Source organism: Phascolarctos cinereus, unplaced genomic scaffold (assembly GCF_003287225.1).
Source record: "Phascolarctos cinereus isolate Bilbo 61053 unplaced genomic scaffold, phaCin_HiC Scaffold_9;HRSCAF=440, whole genome shotgun sequence".
In the NCBI taxonomy this organism is placed as follows: domain Eukaryota; kingdom Metazoa; phylum Chordata; class Mammalia; order Diprotodontia; family Phascolarctidae; genus Phascolarctos; species Phascolarctos cinereus.
Genome location: NW_027556402.1, coordinates 234,077,424 through 234,095,313, shown reverse-complemented (window position 1 = coordinate 234,095,313; position 17,890 = coordinate 234,077,424). Strand labels below are relative to the sequence as shown.

Below are 17,890 nucleotides of genomic sequence, written 5' to 3'. Positions count from 1 at the left end.
TTGGTGATGAAAAAAGAAATAAAGTAGTAAAAGAAAACTGCTTAATTACAATTTGCAGATGTTTCCCCAAAGAGAAAGAACAGGTTAATCCTGCTGATGCCCTATCTTTGCATAGAAATCTTTCATAAATTAGTTCATTTCTTTCGTCCCTAACTTTCTTCTCTTCAGCGTTCCTCATGATTGTGGGTTGTTGCATTGTGATAAAGAGGTCACACGCAGATAGCTGCTGAATTTATGATCAATAGAAAATTGCAAACTTATTTTTCCTCTCATTTGATTTTTTTTGGCAATATGACAAAACACATCAATAAAAAAGCCCTGAAATGACATTGTTTCCTTTATTCTAAGCCTTGCTCAACTTCCCTTGGGATACCAGATTAATTTAATTAGTTTTACTGAACTGCCCAGTTGCTTTTATTGCCAAGTCCACTCATATGACGCCTTCTACAAATTTCTCATGGGGTTAACACTATCCTATCAGTCTATTGCTTAAGTTAAAGTAAGGTTATTACTATTCGATGTGTTATTTTCTGTGGTAGTTTTGCTTTGTTTTTTTTTCTGCTAAAACTCACATTTGCAAAAGTGCTTCCAAAGCTGGCTTTAAAAAATAAAAATTAAAAGGAAGTAGTAAGAAAGACACTAGCAGAGGGACTGTGAACTCAAAACACCTCTCAATATTCAGCAGGGAATTAAATGGCTGATAACAACAGCCCAGAGAAGGCGGCTGGAGAGCCACCTGGAAGCCTCACACTGGTCAGTCCGTTTGCAACTTCCTCTGGTAGGCAAACTGCCAGATGCAGAGAGAGCAAAACACTACAAAGGCTGCTGTTCTCGGTCTAGTCCCAGATAGGAAACAATAGCAAAAGAGAACACAGCAAGGATTATTATTCTGGTAGCTTTTTTTTTTTAATAAGGGAAAGCTGTTTTTATGCTCTACTGAAATTCCCTTCCTGCTCTGAAATTGGTAAGAGGCCCAGCTGCTTTCTTATATTATTCTCTGTGGTGTTTTTCTACAGCAGATTTCCAATTTATTCTTCAGATTGGGAAAAACCTCTTTTTGTATCCCACAGAAGTTTAAAGATACATTTTTATGTTCAGACTCAAAACAGTTGGGGCGCCCAAGTGAGATAGGTCAGTTTTAGGTATGCTGTGAATAAAGCTAAATTTCAGTCACTTATTCAACATTCAACAAAGATCTGAGTTCCTAGTATGTACTGGACTAGGGACTTAGGAAGCTACAAACACAAACACAAACCTACTCTCAAGAAGATTTTTTGCGGGGGAGAAAGGGGAGAAAGACATTGAGGAGGAAAACTGTTTATACTATAGTGTGATGAGGAATGTCACCAATCTCATTTTTAATTCCTTTCTCTCAAGTTTTCTAATGGAAATAGTTGAATTATAAACCCCAATTCCAAGATTTTATTCTCTTAAGCAAATGAGGTGGAAAATTCACTGGTAGAAAGTACTTCAAAATATCCCCTAAGTAAGCTCTCTATAGCCTAAATAAAGATAAGTGTTGAACAATTACCTGGGGATCTGAGAGGATGTACATGGTCCAGTTATTAAAGAATAGGTCTATCTTAATTTCTTGCCCACCCAGCCCCAAATCATGCAGAAACTGCTCAACTCCGATCTTTGTTTTGACAAAATAGTTTCTAATATCTAACCCGAAGGACCACCAAGCCTTGCTATCCAGACACTATGCAGCTAAATCCTACGGCCCACATGGCCTACCATCTACAACCCTCTGCCCCTGATTCCACTGTGTATGCTATCTCATCCTATGGGGACAGGGGCTCATATAAAGCCAAGATAGTCTTACATTTCTATGTGTTATCTTTAGAGCTTAGCACAGTGCTCTGCATATAAAATATAATAAATTCCTTTTCTTTTTCATTCATCAAAATAGTTCCTTAAAAACTAAAAATCTGAGAAAGGCAATAAAGCAGAAGCATATGGACTCAACCTTCTGCAGATTATATTCATTGTGTTTTAATCAAAGAGACAATGATGTGACCTTGAGTTTTTTACAATGCCAATGACCTGAAAATCCTAAATCCAAATCAGTTTACAAATCACTGGACAAAACAATTTGTTTCTGAATATTCAGACACACAATAATCACACCAAAAGTGAAATGTATTCAAATATTAGCTCCCGAAGGAAGAAGGTCAGAAAGTGAAGAATCCCTTTTTTTTTTTTAAGGAGGATTTAATCTAAAAGAACAACAAAAATCCTGAAAGCACAATACACTCTAGTGAAATTCAGACCAACAAAACTACTGGAAACAAAATCACACTTAAAAATCATAAAGTCTTGAACCCAAGCATAGGGAATCATATTAATGGTTATGAATATAGCAAGAAGTGAGAATGTGTGAATTGCACAGAAAGAATACTTTAAAAAAACCAAAAATGGGCATCAATTGGAAAAGCAGAATCTTCAGGATCTTTTAGAATCAGAAGAATTGATACTGAGAAGCAAAGAATGGATAAATTATTTAAGGACTAATCAGAAGGGGCTTCATCTCCATCCCCAAACCATTGACAGATAATCAGTAAAAAACACAACTTTCCTGGAAGCTGACTTATATTTTAGACTGAAGCATGAAATCAGGGCAACTAGCCCACTTTGTGAAGAATGAATTGAGTGATATTGAAGCGAATATAACTGATGCAACCCTTCATAGTTACCAGATGCAATAAAATGGAGTTGAAGAGGTTTAATGCCAGTTTCTAAGCCACTGATTTCCTGAATGTACAATTTCTCTGTGTGAGAAATATGACCAATAATTACAATTCTGAAAGGTAGAGTGAATGCTTTCCAAATTGGGTCATGTGGTAATTCTGGTATGGACTGAAATGAAAGGAAGTTTCCCAGAATTTACAACAGTTGAGAGTAGCCACTAAGCCACATTAGAACAAAGCTACATCGGTGGAGAACTGCTCTGCAGAGATTTATCTACATTAGCACAAAAATAAATGAAAATGAGGTCAGATACAGTCATTGCCAATGAAGGTATTTTATAACCCAGTAACTATAGGTCTCATAATTCAAGCAATACTCAAGTCAATGGCTCTGTTTGATGTCCAAAGTTCTGTATTTTCTGTACTAGGAGTTTGTTTTTCAAGAGTAAACATAACAAAAACAATATATTGACAATGTTAAAAATGATTTTAAAAGAAAATGACATTTTTGATTACATAGCACCTACTATGTGACAGGCACTATGCAGGCTGCTGGACATAGGAAGACAAAACCTTTTAAATCCCTATCATTAAGGAGCTAATGCTATATAGAGGGAGGCAACAAGAACACATGAAATTAACACTACAACAATTACAAAGTAAATAGAAGGTCATTTTGGCAGGGAGGCACTAATTTGTTATTGTTTAGTCGTTTTCCATCGTGTCCGACTCTTCATGACCCCTTTTGGGGTTTTCTTGGCAAAGGTGCTGGAATGGTTTGCCATTTCCTTCTCCAGCTCATTTTAAAGAAGGGGAAGCTGAGGAGAACGGGGTTGAGTGACTTGCCCAGGGTTGCATAGCTAATAAGTGTCTGAGGCCAGGTTTGAATCACCTAGCTGCCCAGAGAAAGACTAATACCTACAGGGAAAATCCTTAGGTAGATGATGACACTAGAGCTAAGCCGGGAAGGAAACAAAGGATTCAAAGGGAGTGGTAGGGACAGTAGATGCCATGCCTGGAGGGGCCTGTGCAGAGGCTCAGAGATGGCAGATAAGACTGTCATGTATGAGGAAGAAGAAGAAGGCCAGCATGACTGGACAGCAGAGAGCAGGAAGGAGATATAATGGGTGATAAGCCTGGAAAGGTGGGTTGGAGTCAAGTCTTTAAAGACGTCTTTAATGCAGCATATCCACAAAGTAGTCAAGATATAAAGGAATGAAACAGTCATTTATATCATATCCTTAATAACAGGATAAATGTTCTCATAATTATATGCATTACATATGATTAAATGTATAAGCTATAACAATATAAACATTTATATAGGGTTTTTAGGTTTACAAAGCATTTTCTCAACAATTTTATGAAATAGGCAGTAGAAGTATTATTATCCTATTATACAAATGAATAAATTGAGACTCGGAGATGAGGAACTTGCTCATGGTACTAAATGACAGAGCCTAGATTCAAACCCAAGTCTCCTGACACCAAGTCCTGTGGTTCATTCTACTATAAAGTTTTCATTGATGAATGATGCCAAACTCCACATCTTAATTTTCTAAAACACGTTTAAAGAAAGTCCAAGCCATCAACTGGAGAACCAAAGGCATTAATGATGTTTTTGTCATTCAGAAATATCGAGTAAGTGAATCATCTGTTAAACAGTGCCTTCTGAGCTCAATAGTTATTGTCAGCTTGACACAGTTCAGCAAGCCAGAGGTGCTAACTAATAAAAACTGCAAAAACTAGTTAAAATAAATCTACCATAGGTGAAAATTATATTATAATATTAACAGTTTCAGACTGATTTCCAAGATTCTGAATCAGTAATGTGAATTTCTTTTAATAAAGCTATGGCTTAATTTTTTTCCGGGAAATATTTTTAATAGGATTACTGACCCTTTTAACAGTCTTGGAAAGAAAATGAATCCCATGAGCATCCTGGCGTATAAGTATTATAACAATAAATAGAACAGTCACTCTTTTTGAATTGAAATGGTAATAGACTTGGGAAACTAAACTTACTAGAGAAATATGCAAACATGTGCAGGATGATAACCACACACAAAACTGATTCTTCTGCATATCAGTGAAGCAACAGAACCCAGTAAGACAAATGAAGGGCTTGTGAAAATGAAAGAATGAGGTCTTTTGGAGCAACATCCTCCTCACGCTGATGGAATGTGAATCAGCCACCTTCGACAGGGGTCAACTATGCTGCTCACTACCCAACCATTGGGTCCTACTTAACTGTACCAGTTTAGCTCTTCAGAAATTTTTTAAATGTTTCAGAAAAGAAAATGAGAGTTTACTAGTTTAAGACATGTTTTTGCACTTAAAACTCAGAAATACTTTGTCCCTTAAGTGGATTTTTTTTTCAGGTCATTAGTTTAAAATGTGAACTAGTGCCTTGGGATATACTGAAAGGAGAAAAAAAAACCAAGCTAGTGTGCTTGGAAGTGCAGTTTATGTGACTTGTGAAATCATTTATTTCAGCTCAATTTTTGCAACAATTTACAGCAAGAATAAAATCAATGTGGATACAGTGATAGATGCCTCTTTCTAGATATGCCATACATATACATATGTCTGACATCAGAAATGTTCCCTAATCCAAGTCACACAGCTTCTTCTCTAACCTCTCTTTGCCTCTAACCTCTCTAACTGTATCATCACAAAGGAAAATTTAACATATGCTTTTCAACGATAATAACCCTCTGTCGGGTCTTTTGAACTTTTAGGTTTGTTGGCAGCCAGAGAGTTTGCTGGTTACATGGCAATGGGTGATACAATGTGAACTGGGTAAATGAATGTTTATAAAATACTCAGAAAGCCTCTACAAAGAGACAACAAAGACAGACCAAGAACTAGAGTAAAATACTTTATTTTCATCATTGTGTTACAATATAAAAGTATCACACTTCAATCTTACCTTTTGAAAGATGAGTAAAAGTATTCAAAAATTCTTCATATGTCTGCTCATGGCAATTAATAAACCGATCCAGGGCTTGTTCAATTAACCGATCTTCATCCATGATCCCCAATCCCAACAACTGAACAGACACATCTATTTGAACAGCCTCTTCATCTGTGATATAGAGATAAAAGAAATATATGAGCTCTAAGACCAAGATACATAATTACAGCCCTTCTGACAACTGTCTGAGTAAGGTATATGAAGAATAACAGACATAATAAGCCAAAGAAGAAATAGAAACGGTTGAGATAGCACAAAACTTAGAAATCAAGAAATGATACATCTCTAAGACTTCCTTGATAATTATCATAAACAAGTCATTTAACTTTTCTGTCTTCAATGTTTTCCATCGAATATCTTCCTGATTCACAAGAAGTTTATGAAACTATTCTGAACACTCCAAAAAGAAATTTGTAAAATCAATACCAAGGGTTACCATTATGAAGCTTTAGGATATTATAAGTGTAAAAAGTTTAGGTACAATATAATCTCTGCCCAAGGGACCTATGCAATAGGAGGGGGAGAAGATGACACTATCAGAAGGCAAAATGTTTCATGACCCCTTGGAAAGTGGACTTAGGGAATGTGTGGACCGTTGGGGACCTAGTATTTAAACATACACCACTGAGAGAAAGTAGGAATCACCATCTCTACCATATGTTTTTCCCACCTCTTTGGTATGATGGGCCCTCTATTTTTATACCTCACTATAGTCTCTGTGCTTTGATGAATATTAAGATTTTTTTATTGCAAAGAAATAAATTTAGAAGTCTAATCCTAAATTCTCCTTTGATAACCAAAAAGTAAACAAAGCTGTTAGGTCTGTGTGGTCCTAGGACTTTAAGATTCATAATATAACCTAAAAAGAAATCAAGGCAATACTCTAAGTCTTTAAGACAAATAGTAGTTAACAAAATGATGGTATTATTCAGTAAGGAACTGAGTTGCAACTAATACGTGTAGCCTAGTATTGAATTGTTGTTGTTATTATCTGTTAACATTAATAGCTCCCATTTGTATAGAATTTTCAATATTGCATTTGCTCCTCCTAACAACCCTGTAAGGTAGTAGTGTTTGTCCTTCATTTTTGAAAAGGACCCATGACATCACCGGATGAAACCTTGACGCAGGATGATTTGGATTTAAGTGAGGCAGAATTACACAAAGTTATCAGCCTCACTTTTTCTCCCAGAGTCATCGACATCCAGTGGCAAGACAAAAGTCAAGATGACTAGCAATGGCCCAGGTTGCAGCAGGTGAGCTTGGTGTCTTCGAGGACTGACCAAGCTCTAAATGCTCCACAGCACCTGCAACAGCTGCCTTCAGGAACGAATTGTTTTTCTCTACCCATTCCATCAGAGGAAGTCTTCACATGCTTGGAGCAGACAACCCCTAACTCACCAATGGGTGTGAGGCCCATCTCTTACCTAACCAGGTTAGGTTTTTAGCCTATTGGCTCAGACAGTGTACCAGGGTGTGGTGGTTGTGCATGCTACAGCTTCTTGGAGCCACAGGTGAGAGATGAGTGTCAGGCAGACACCAAAGGTAGGTAAGCAGCTGTGAAAAAGGCGTGGCAAGTCTTCCCACCAGAGGTGCTAGTCCTCCTTGAACTTCCCCCCCTCCATCTTGAGCCCCCCCATAGAACCATGTAGATTCTCTAAGTATCATTATCCACTTTATAGACAATAAATCTGGGGCACAGAGCTGACAAGGTTACAGTGCTAATAAATGTCAGTTGGAATTTAAACTCAGGCGTTTTCTGACTTCCTTCCACCACACCGACTTAAAATGAAAAGACATGCTAGTAGGGAACTGGTCAATAATCTTTTTTTAAAGATAATTTTAGAGGCATTTGTACATGAAATAAGATACTATCAGATGTATATTATCCATAAAATTAGATTTTTCATCTAGCTATAATTAGATACATTTGTATGTGAATATTTATATATAAAATTTGATACTATATCAGTTATGACTCTAACTGGAAGAATTCTGAAATGCATAATGTAGTAATCTGGGTTAAATGTTTGCTACAGTAATAATATTACTAGAAACACACAAAGATGTCTAATAGCTATCTGTCAGTGAGATATGCTTTACTTAGAATCACAAAATTTTAAGAGCTGAAAAGAACCTTTAAAATTATTAAATTCAATTTCCCCACTTTATAAATACAGAAACCAAAGCCCAGAGAGTAATGGGACCTAACAAAAGTCACCTAGTAATTGGTACCTCTTAAAAAATATGAAGTAAGGTCTAGAACCTGGGTCCACTGCATTTCAGTACAATGATCTTTCCACAAAACCAAATTGCTTCAAGAATCTCTCAATCAATCTGGCTAGTACAAGACAAGATCTCGATGACATACCTTTCTCTGTAACATCTCAGTACCAAGCACCAAACAGAATACCAAACAGAAGCAGCCATATCGCAGTTTATATTGGCTCTGTGTCTCCTTGAGAATGTTTCAAGACCTATATTTTAAATATCTTTAAAAGATTCCTTCCAATTCTCAAATTGAAGTTCACATCATACATCTCTTGCAGTTACTTCAGTGATACTGATAACAAATAATTAACAGAAATTAACTATAAAGCCCATTATAGTCTTTCATTTTATGCATGTAGTTACGACAGAACAAAAGAAAAAAGGAAAAAAGAGAGAGACACAGGGATTTATAATAGCGCTTTTATTGCCTTTTAAAGGCTTTTGGAATATCCAATTTCACAAATGTCACCATTCAAAATGTTTAACAAATACACATCTGGAAATTCAGCACTTTCTTTAAATCTATTAAAAAACAGCCCAATGTTAAACGTCTCCAGGGACTGACAGAGCAATAATCCTTTGCCAGACCGTGCAAGTGGTTTATGCAAATTGTGGTGGCTGAATGGGGGAAGTAATACTCTTTCAGTCACCATTCACTTACTAATGTTTTTAACCATAAGATATTTTTCTCAGAAAAAATGCCTCAGTAGTAATATCTTCTGAGGTCTTTTTGGTAGTGTTCTAAATTAAGACTTCATAACATACTATGTGATTAATATGTGTTAACATTAATACTACTTGAAACTTCCAAGGATGATGCCAAGATGGTGGAGAAGCATTAATCTGAGTTCTCCCAACATTCGCCTCCAAACAACTTTCAAATCATACCTCAAATCGAATTCTGGAGTGGCCAAGCCAACAGAAAAAGTCAAAGTGAGATGTTCTTCTAGCCCAAGATAACACAGGAAGTAGAGAGATCTGTGACACAAGGGTAGAGGCTGGCCCAGAACCCATATGGATGAGTGCGGTGGGACCAAGTTGTGGCGAGAGAAACAGCAGCAGCTTTGGGAACTCACAAGCCAGAAATGGTAAGGGGACCTGGCAACTGGTCAAAGTTTACAAGAGACCCCTTTTTCTAGCACTGGATACAGGATCAGGCCCTTTTTGGCAACCCCATTGCCTATACCCACTACTGGGGTCAGCCCCATGGAATCAGGCACTCTGAGAGGCAGTATCCCTTCTTTTGCCAAGGGAAGCAGGGCCCTCAGAGAGCAATATTGATTGCAGTCCCAAGGGATCAGGGGCCCCTCCTCAGTAAGGACTATAGAAGACCAAGAGAACAGTGACTACATCTGTCCCCAGATCACACCAACATGGATGTACTGAAAACTTCTACCCCCAAGAACTAGCTCTGAAAATAGCAGTATGAAAAAGCCTAAAGATTGAGAGAAAGGCTTTCAACCCCTCACCCTCCAACCACAATCTGGAACAGAGCCCAATGTTAATATAAAATTCGAAATTGAGAAACAGAATAGGAAAATGAGCAAAAAGAAAAAAGGGAGGGGGGGACCTGACCATAAAAAGCTACTATGGCAACAGGGAAAATCAAGACAGACTCAAAAGAAGATAATGAAGTCAAAACAGCTACCAGCCGAGCATCAAAAACAGAAAAACGTGACCTGGACACAAGCCCACCAAGTACTCCTGGAAAAAGCTAAAAACTTATTTTTAAAATCAAATAAGAATAGTAGAGGAAAAATTAGGTAAAGAAGTAAAAGTGGAGGGGAAAAAATTAGAGAAAAACAATTGACACCTTGGTAAAAGAGGCACAAAAATTATTAAAGAAAATAACACCTTAAAAAACAGTACTGGAAATGGAAATGGAAAGAGAAGTACAAAAGCTTACTGAAAAAAAATAATTCCATAAAAATTAGAATTGGGCAAGTGGAAATTAATGACTCTATAAGACATCAAGAAACAAAAACAAAGTCAAAAGAATGAAAAAATAAAAGAAATGTGAAATATCTCATGGGAAAAGCAGCCAAACTGGAAAATAGATTCAAGAGAGATAATTTAAGAATTTGGGGATTACCTGAAGACCATGATCAAAGAAAGAAACTAGACATCACATTTCAAGAAATTATCAAGGAAAACTACCCCCAATATCCTAGAATCAGAGGGTAAAATAGAAATTGAAATCACCACCTGAAAGAGGCCCATCTCAAAATGAAAGCTCCCAGGAATATTACAGACAAATTCCAGAGCTCTGAGGTCAAAGAGAAAACACTTCTGGCAGCAATAAAGAAAATATTCAAATACCATAAAGCCACAGTCAGGATTACACAAGATTTAGCAGCTACCATATTAAAGTAGCAGAGGGCTTGGAATATGATATTCTGGAAGGCAAAAGAGCTGTGATTACAGCCAAGAATAACTTATCCAGCAAAACTGGACATAATCCTTCAAGAGAAAAAAATAGATATTTAATGAAAGAGGACTTTCAAACATTCCTTATGAAAAGACCAGAGCTGAATAAAAAATCTGATTTTCAAATACTAGACTCTCAAGAAGCATAAAAAGGCAAACATGAAAGAGAAATCATAAGGGATTCAGTAAGGTTAAACTGTGTACCGTTTTATACAGGAAGGTAACGTATGTATCATCTAAGAATTTTATCATTGTTAGGTAGAATGGGGAAGGAAGAGGAAGAATAGAAAAAATTATCTCACATAAAAGAGGTATGCAAGGAAGAGCTTTTACAATGAAGGGGGAAATGGTGGGGGGTGGAGGAGCAGGCAATGAACCTCACTCAAATTTAAATTGGTTCAAAAAGGGGGAAATTATATATGTATGTATTATGTATGTACACATATACACTCAACTGGACACATACACACTCTATCTTACCCAACAGGGAAGAATGATAGAAAAGAAATAAGAAAAGTGAGGAGGGAGGAAGGTTATAAAATGGAGAGCAGATAAAAGAAGGCAGTAGTCAGAAGCAAAACAGACTTTAGAAGGAGGACAGGATAAAAAGAGAGAGAAGGATAAGCAGAAGAAAACAGATGGAGTAAAATGCACGGTCAGTAATCATAATTGTGAATGTGAATGGGATAAACTGACCCATAAAATGGAAATGGATATCAGAATGAATTGGAAACCAGAATCCAACAATATATGGTTTATAAAAAACACTTGAAACAGAGAGACACAGAGAGTTAAAATAAGGAGCTGGAGCTGATTCTATTATGTTTCAGATGAAGTAAAAAAGGTAGGGATAGCAACTATGATCTCAAAGCAGAAGCAAAAAGAGACCTAATTAAAAGGGAGAAGCAGGGAAACTACATCTTGCTAAAAGGAATCATACACAGTAAAGTAATATCAGTACTAAACATATATGCACCATATAGCATAGTATCTAAATTCTTAAAGGAAGAGTTAAGTGAATTACAGGAGAAATACATAGTAAAACTATACTAATGGGGGACCTCAACTTTCCCCTCTCAAAGCTGGATAAATTTAACCATAAAATAAACAATAAAGAAGTCAAGGAGATGGCCAATCAAATCTTATAAAAGTTAGATATGATAGACCTCTGGAGAAAACTGAATGGGAATAAAAAGGAGTATACCCTTTTCTTACCTGTTCATGGCACCTCCACAAAAAAAAATGACCATGTGTTAGGGCACAAAAAACTCACAACTAAATGCAGAAAAGCAGAAATATTAAATTCACCATTTTCAGACCATAATGCAACAAAAGCTACATTTAATAATGAGCCATGTAAGCACAGATTAAAAACTAATTGGAAACTAAGTAATCTAATCCTAAAGAATGAGTGGGTCAAGAGCAAATCACAGAAACAATCAATAATTTCACTAAAGAGAATGACAACAATGAAACAACATTCCAAAATCTGTGGGATGCAGCCAAAGCAATGCTTAGGGGAAAATTTTTATCTCTAAATGAATACATCAATAAAAGAGCAAAAGAGCAGATCAATAAATTGGTCATGTACCTAAAAAAATAGAAAAAGAATAAATTTTAAATCCCCTAAACAAAAAAAAAAGGAAATCCTAAAAGTCAAAGAAGAGATTAATAAAATTGGAAGTAAAAAAAAATCAATTGAATAAATAAAACTGGGAGCTGGTTTTATGAAAAAAAAAAGCAACAATAGATAAACCTTTGGTTAATTTGATTTTAAAAAAGAAAGAAAACCAAATTACTATTATCAAAAATGAAAAGGGTGAATGCACCATCAAGTAAGATGAAATTAAAGCAATTAATAAGAGTTACTGTGCCCAATTATATGCCACTAAAACTGACAACCTAAGTGAAATGGGTGAATATTTACAAAAATATAAACTGCCCAGATTAACAGAAGAGAAAATAGAATATTTGAATAACCCTATCATAGAAAAAGAAATTGAACAAGCCGTAATTGAACTCCCTAATTAAAAATCCCCAGGACCAAATGGTTTCACAAGTGAATTCTACCAAACATTTTAAGGAACAATTAATCCAAATAGGACATAAATTACTTAAAAAATAGGTAAAGGAGTCCTTCAAATTCCTTTTATGACGCAAACATGGTTTTGATACCTAAATCAGAGAGAGCAAAAACAGATAATCAAAACTCTAGACCAATTTCCTTAATGAATATCAATACAAAAAATTTAAATAAAATACTAGAAAAAAGATTACAGCAATATATCACAGAGATTGCACACTATGACCAGATGGGATTTATACCAAGATTACAAGACTAGTTCAATATTGTTAAAACTATCAGCATAATTGGCCATATCAATGACAATAAAAATCATATAGATATAGATAGATGCAGAAAAAGTTCTTGACAAAATGCAACACCCATTCCTATTAAAAAAAAAAAACACTAGAAAGCATAGGAATCAATGGAACCTTTCTTAAAAATGATAAGTGGCTTCTATCTAAAACCAAGAGCAAGCAAACAGGGATAAAACTGAAGCCTTCCCAATAAGATCAGGAGTGAAGCAAGTATGTCCATTATCACCATTATTATTCAATATTGTAGTAGAAATGCTAGCTATAGAAATAAGAAAAGAAAAAGAGGCTGAAAGAATAAAAACAGACAATAAGGAAATAAAACTATCATTCTTTTTTGTAAATAATAATTTTTTCCAATTACATGTAAAAATAATTTTCAACATTCATTTTTTATAAGATTTTTGAGTTCCAAATTTTTCTCCCTCCCTCCCTTCCCTCCACCCTTCCCAAGATGGCAAGCAATCTGATACAGGTTATACATGTGCAATCATGGAAACATATTTACACGTTAGTCATGTTGGGAAAGAAGAAACAGAAAAAAGGGAAAAGCAACCAAAAGAGAAAAAGTGAAAATAATATTTTTCAATCTGCTTTCAGACTCCATAGCTCTTTCTCTGGATGTGGATAGCTTTTTCCATCATGAGTCTTTTGGAATTGTCTTGCATTATTGTGTTACTGAGAAGAGCTAAGTCAATCATAGTTGATCATGGCATAATGTTACTGTTACTGTATACAATGTTCTCCTGGTTCTGCTCACTTCACTCAGCATCAATCCACGTAAGCCCTTCCAGATTTTTCTGAAATCCACCTGCTCATCATCTTTCATAGCACAACAGTATTCCATTACATTCATGTATCACAATTTTCAATTCTTTTTCACCACAAAAAGAGCTGCTATAAATATTTTTGCACATAAAGGGCCTTTCTCCTTTTTTATGATCTCTGGGATATAGACCTAGTAGTGGGTATTGCTGGATCAAAGGGTATGCACAGTTTGACTGCCCTTTGGGCATAGTTCCAAATTGTTCTCCAGAATGGCTGGATCAGTTCACAATTCCACTGACAATGCATTAGTGTTCCAATTTTCCCACATCTTCTCCAACGTTTATCATTTTCCTTTTCTGTCATATTAGCCAATCTGATAGGTGTGAGGTGGACCTCAGAGTTGTTTTAATTTGCATTTCTCTAATCAATAGCGATTTAGAGCATTTTTTCATATGCCTATAGATAACTTAAATATTTTCATCTAAAAACTAACTGTGCATAGCCTTTGACCATTCAACAAAATAGTTCTGATGACTGCCACTTTATAATATAGTTTTAGATCTGGTACAAGTAGGCCACCTTCCTTTGCATTTTTTTTTCATTAATTCCCTTGATATTCTTGACCTTTTGTTCCTCCAGATGAATTTTGTTATTATTTTTCTAGCTCCATAAAATAATGTTTGGGGGGCAGCTAGGTGGCGCAGTGGGTACAGCACTGGGCCTGGAGTCAGGAGGACCTGAGTTCAAATCCAACCTCAGGCCAGACACTTGACATTTACTAGCTATATGACTCTGGGCAAGTCATTTAACTCCAACTGCCTCACCAAAAAAAAAAAAATTTTAAATAGTTTTTTGGTAGTTTGATTAGTATGTCACTGAATAAATAAATTAATTTTGACAGAGTAGTCATTTTTATTGTATTGGCTTGTCCAATACATGAGCAACTGATATTTTTCCAATTGTGTAGATCTGACTTTTTTTGTGTAAAAAGTGTTTTGTAATTGTGTTCATATAGTTCCTGGGTGTGTCTTGACAAGTAGATTCCCAAACATTTTACATTGTCTACAATTATTTTAAACAAAATTTCTCTTTCTATCTCTTGCTGCTGAGCTTTGCTGGTAATATAAAGAAATGCTGATGATTTATGTGGGCTTATTTTATATCCTGTGACTTTGCTAAAGTTAATTATTTCAAGAATTTTTTTAGTTGATTCTCTAGAATTCTCTAAGTATATCATCAAATCATTTGCAAAGAGTGATAATTTTGTTTCCCCATTGCCTATTCTAATTCCTTCAATTTCTTTTTCTTCCCTTATTGCTAAAGCTAAAATTTCTAGTACAATGCTGAATAATAGCGGTGACAATGGGCATCCTTGTTTCACCTCTGATATTATTGGGAAGGTTTCTAGCTTAACCCCATTACAAATAATTCTTGCTGGTGGTTTTAGATAATACTACTTATTTTAAGGAAGACTCCATTTATTCTTTTGCTCTCTAGGGCTTTTAACAGGAATGGGTGCTGTATTTTGTCAAAAGCTTTTCCTGCATCTATTGAGATAATCGTGTGATTTTGGCTGGTTTTGTTATTGATATGGTCAGTTATGCTGACAGTTTTTCTAATATTGAACCAGCCTTGCATTCCTGGTATAAATCCCACCTAGTCGTAGCATATTTATCCTTGTGATATATTGCTGTAATCTCTTTGCTAGTATTTTTTTAAAAATTTTGCATCATTATGCATTTGTGAAGTTGGTCTATAGTCCTTTCTGTTTTGCCCCTTGCTGGTTTAGGTATCAGCATCATATTTGTGTCATAAAAGGAAATGGGTAGGACTCCTTCTTCATCTATTTTTTCCAAATGGTTTATATAGTATTAGAATTAATTATTCTATAAATGTTTGGTAGAATTCACTTGTAAACCCATCTGATTCTGGAAATTTTGTCTTAGGGAGTTCATTGATGGCTTGTTCAATTTCTTTTTCTAAAATGAGGTCATTTAAGTATTATTTCCTCTTCTGTTAATGTGGGCAATTTTTGTAAAATATTCATCCATTTTGCTCAGCTGTCAAGATTCACTGGCATGCAGTTGTGCAAAATAGCTCCTAATTATTGCTATAATTTCCTCTTTGTTGATGGTGAATTCACCCTTTTCACTTTTGATACTGGTAATTTGGTTTTCTTAATTTTTTTTAAATCAAACTAACCAAAGGTTTATCTATTTTATTGTGGGTTTTTTTCCCATAAAACCAGCTCTTCGTTTTGTTTATTAGTTCAATAGTTTTCTTACTTTCAATTTTATTTCCCTCTCCTTTGATTTTCAGAATTTTTAATTTGGCCTTTAATTGGGGATTTTCAACTTGTTATTTTTCTAGTTTTTTTAATTACTGCCCAATTTGTTGATATGTTCTTTCTACATTTTACTGATGTAATTGTTTAAAGATATAAATTTTCCCTGAGTATTGCTTTGGCTGCATTCTATAAATTTTGGCATGTTGTCTCATTACTGTGTTCTCCTTGATGAAATTATTGATTGTTTCTATGATTTGTTGTTTGACCCACTCATCCTTTAGGATTAGATCATTTAGTTTCCAATTAATTTTTAATCTATCTTTCCATGGCCCTTTGTTACACATAATTTTTCTCATATCATAATCTGAAAAGTATGCATTTAACATTTTTGCCTTTCTGCACTGGATTGTGAGGTTTTTAATGCCCTAACACATGGCCTGTTTTTGTGTAGGTGCCATGTACTGCTGAGAAAAAGGTATATCCCTTTCTCTCCCCATTCCATTTTCTTCAGACATCTATCATAGCTACCTTTTCTAAAATTTTATTCATCTCCTTAACTTCTTTCTTGTTTATTCTGTAGTTAGATTTACCTAGTTCTGAGAGGGGGAGATTAAGGTCCCCACTAGTATAGTTATGCTGTCTATTTCTTCTTGTAACTCACTTAACTTCTTCTCTAAGAATCTGGATGCTATACCACTTAGTGCATATATGTTTAGTACTGATATTATTTCATTGCCTACAATACCTATTAGCAAGATGTAGTTTCCTTCCTAGTTTCTTTTAATTAGATCTACTTTTGCTTTTGCTTTCTCTGAGATCAGGATTGCTACCCTTGCTTTTTTTCACTTCAGTTAAAGCATAATATATTCTGTTCCAGCTTTTTAACCTTTACTCTGTGTGTCTCTCTACTTCAAATGTGTTTCTGGTAAACAACACATTGAAGGATTCTGGTTTTTAATCCACTCTATTATCCACTTCTGTTTTATGAGAGAGTTCATCCCATTCACATTCACAGTAATGATTACTGAGGATTTCCCTCCATCCTATTTTTCCCGTTTATACTTTTCTCTCTCCTTTCACCCTGTCCCTCCTCACCAGTGTTCTGCTTTTCACCACCATCTCCCTCAATCTGTCCTCTCTTCTATCAGCCTCCCCCCTTTTCATTTCCCCTTCTCCTCCTAATTCCCTATTTGGTAAGATAGATTTTTTTACCCAACTAAGTGTGTATATTATTCTCTCTTTGAGTCCAATCTGATAAGAGTAAAGTTTAAACAATGCTCACCCCCTCCCTTTTTTCCCTCTACTGTAAAAGGTTTTTCATGCCTCTTTATTCAATATAATTTACCTCATTCTGCCTCCCCCTTTCCTCTTCTCCCAGTATAATCCTTTTTTCACTGCCTTTTTATAATCACACAAAAGTCAACTTATACCCACACCCTCTGTACTCCTTCTAACTGTCCTAATAGAGATACAGTTTAAGAGTTACTAGTATCATCTTCCCATGTAGGGATGTAAATAGTTTAACCTTATTGATTATCATGATTTTTTTTTTCCTTTTCTGTTTACCTTTTTATTCTTCTCTTGAATCTTGTATTTGAAGATCAAATTTTCTGTTCAGCTCCAGTCTTTTCATCAGGAAATTCTGAAATTCCCCTATTTCATTGAATGTCCATCTTTTCCCTGGAAAGATTATGCTCAATTTTGCTGGGCACTTGATTCTTAGTTGTAATCCAAGCTCCTCTGCTTTCTGGAATATCATATCCCAAGCCCTCTCATCCTTTACTGTAGAAACTGCTAAGTCCTGTGTAATCCTGACTATGGCTCCTTGATATTTGAATTGTTTCTTTCTGGCTGCTTGTAGTACTTTCTCCTTGACCTGATAATTCTGAAATTTGGCTACAATATCCTTTGGAGTTTTTGTTTTGGGATCTCTTTCAGGAGATGATCGGTGGATTCTTTCAATGACTATTTTACCCTCTGGTTCTCAGGATATCAGAACAGTTTTCCTTGACAATTTCTTGAAAGATGTTGCCCGAGCTCTTTTTTTTTTTGATCATGGCTTTCAGGTAGTCCAACAATTTTTAAATTATC

General features: G+C 35.4%; 1 protein-coding gene across 4 annotated transcripts in view; it reads right to left on the bottom strand.

Moving 5' to 3' along the window:
* Positions 1-17,890, bottom strand: part of IFTAP (intraflagellar transport associated protein) — an 80,356-nt gene that overhangs the window by 28,869 nt on the left and 33,597 nt on the right. For all 4 annotated transcript variants that reach the window (XM_078148245.1, XM_020963935.2, XM_078148247.1 and 1 more), the window contains one exon: positions 5,623-5,778. In XM_078148245.1, the coding sequence (XP_078004371.1) occupies positions 5,623-5,725 (103 nt within the window). In that variant the 5' untranslated portion in view covers positions 5,726-5,778. The remainder of the gene's footprint in view (positions 1-5,622; positions 5,779-17,890) is intronic.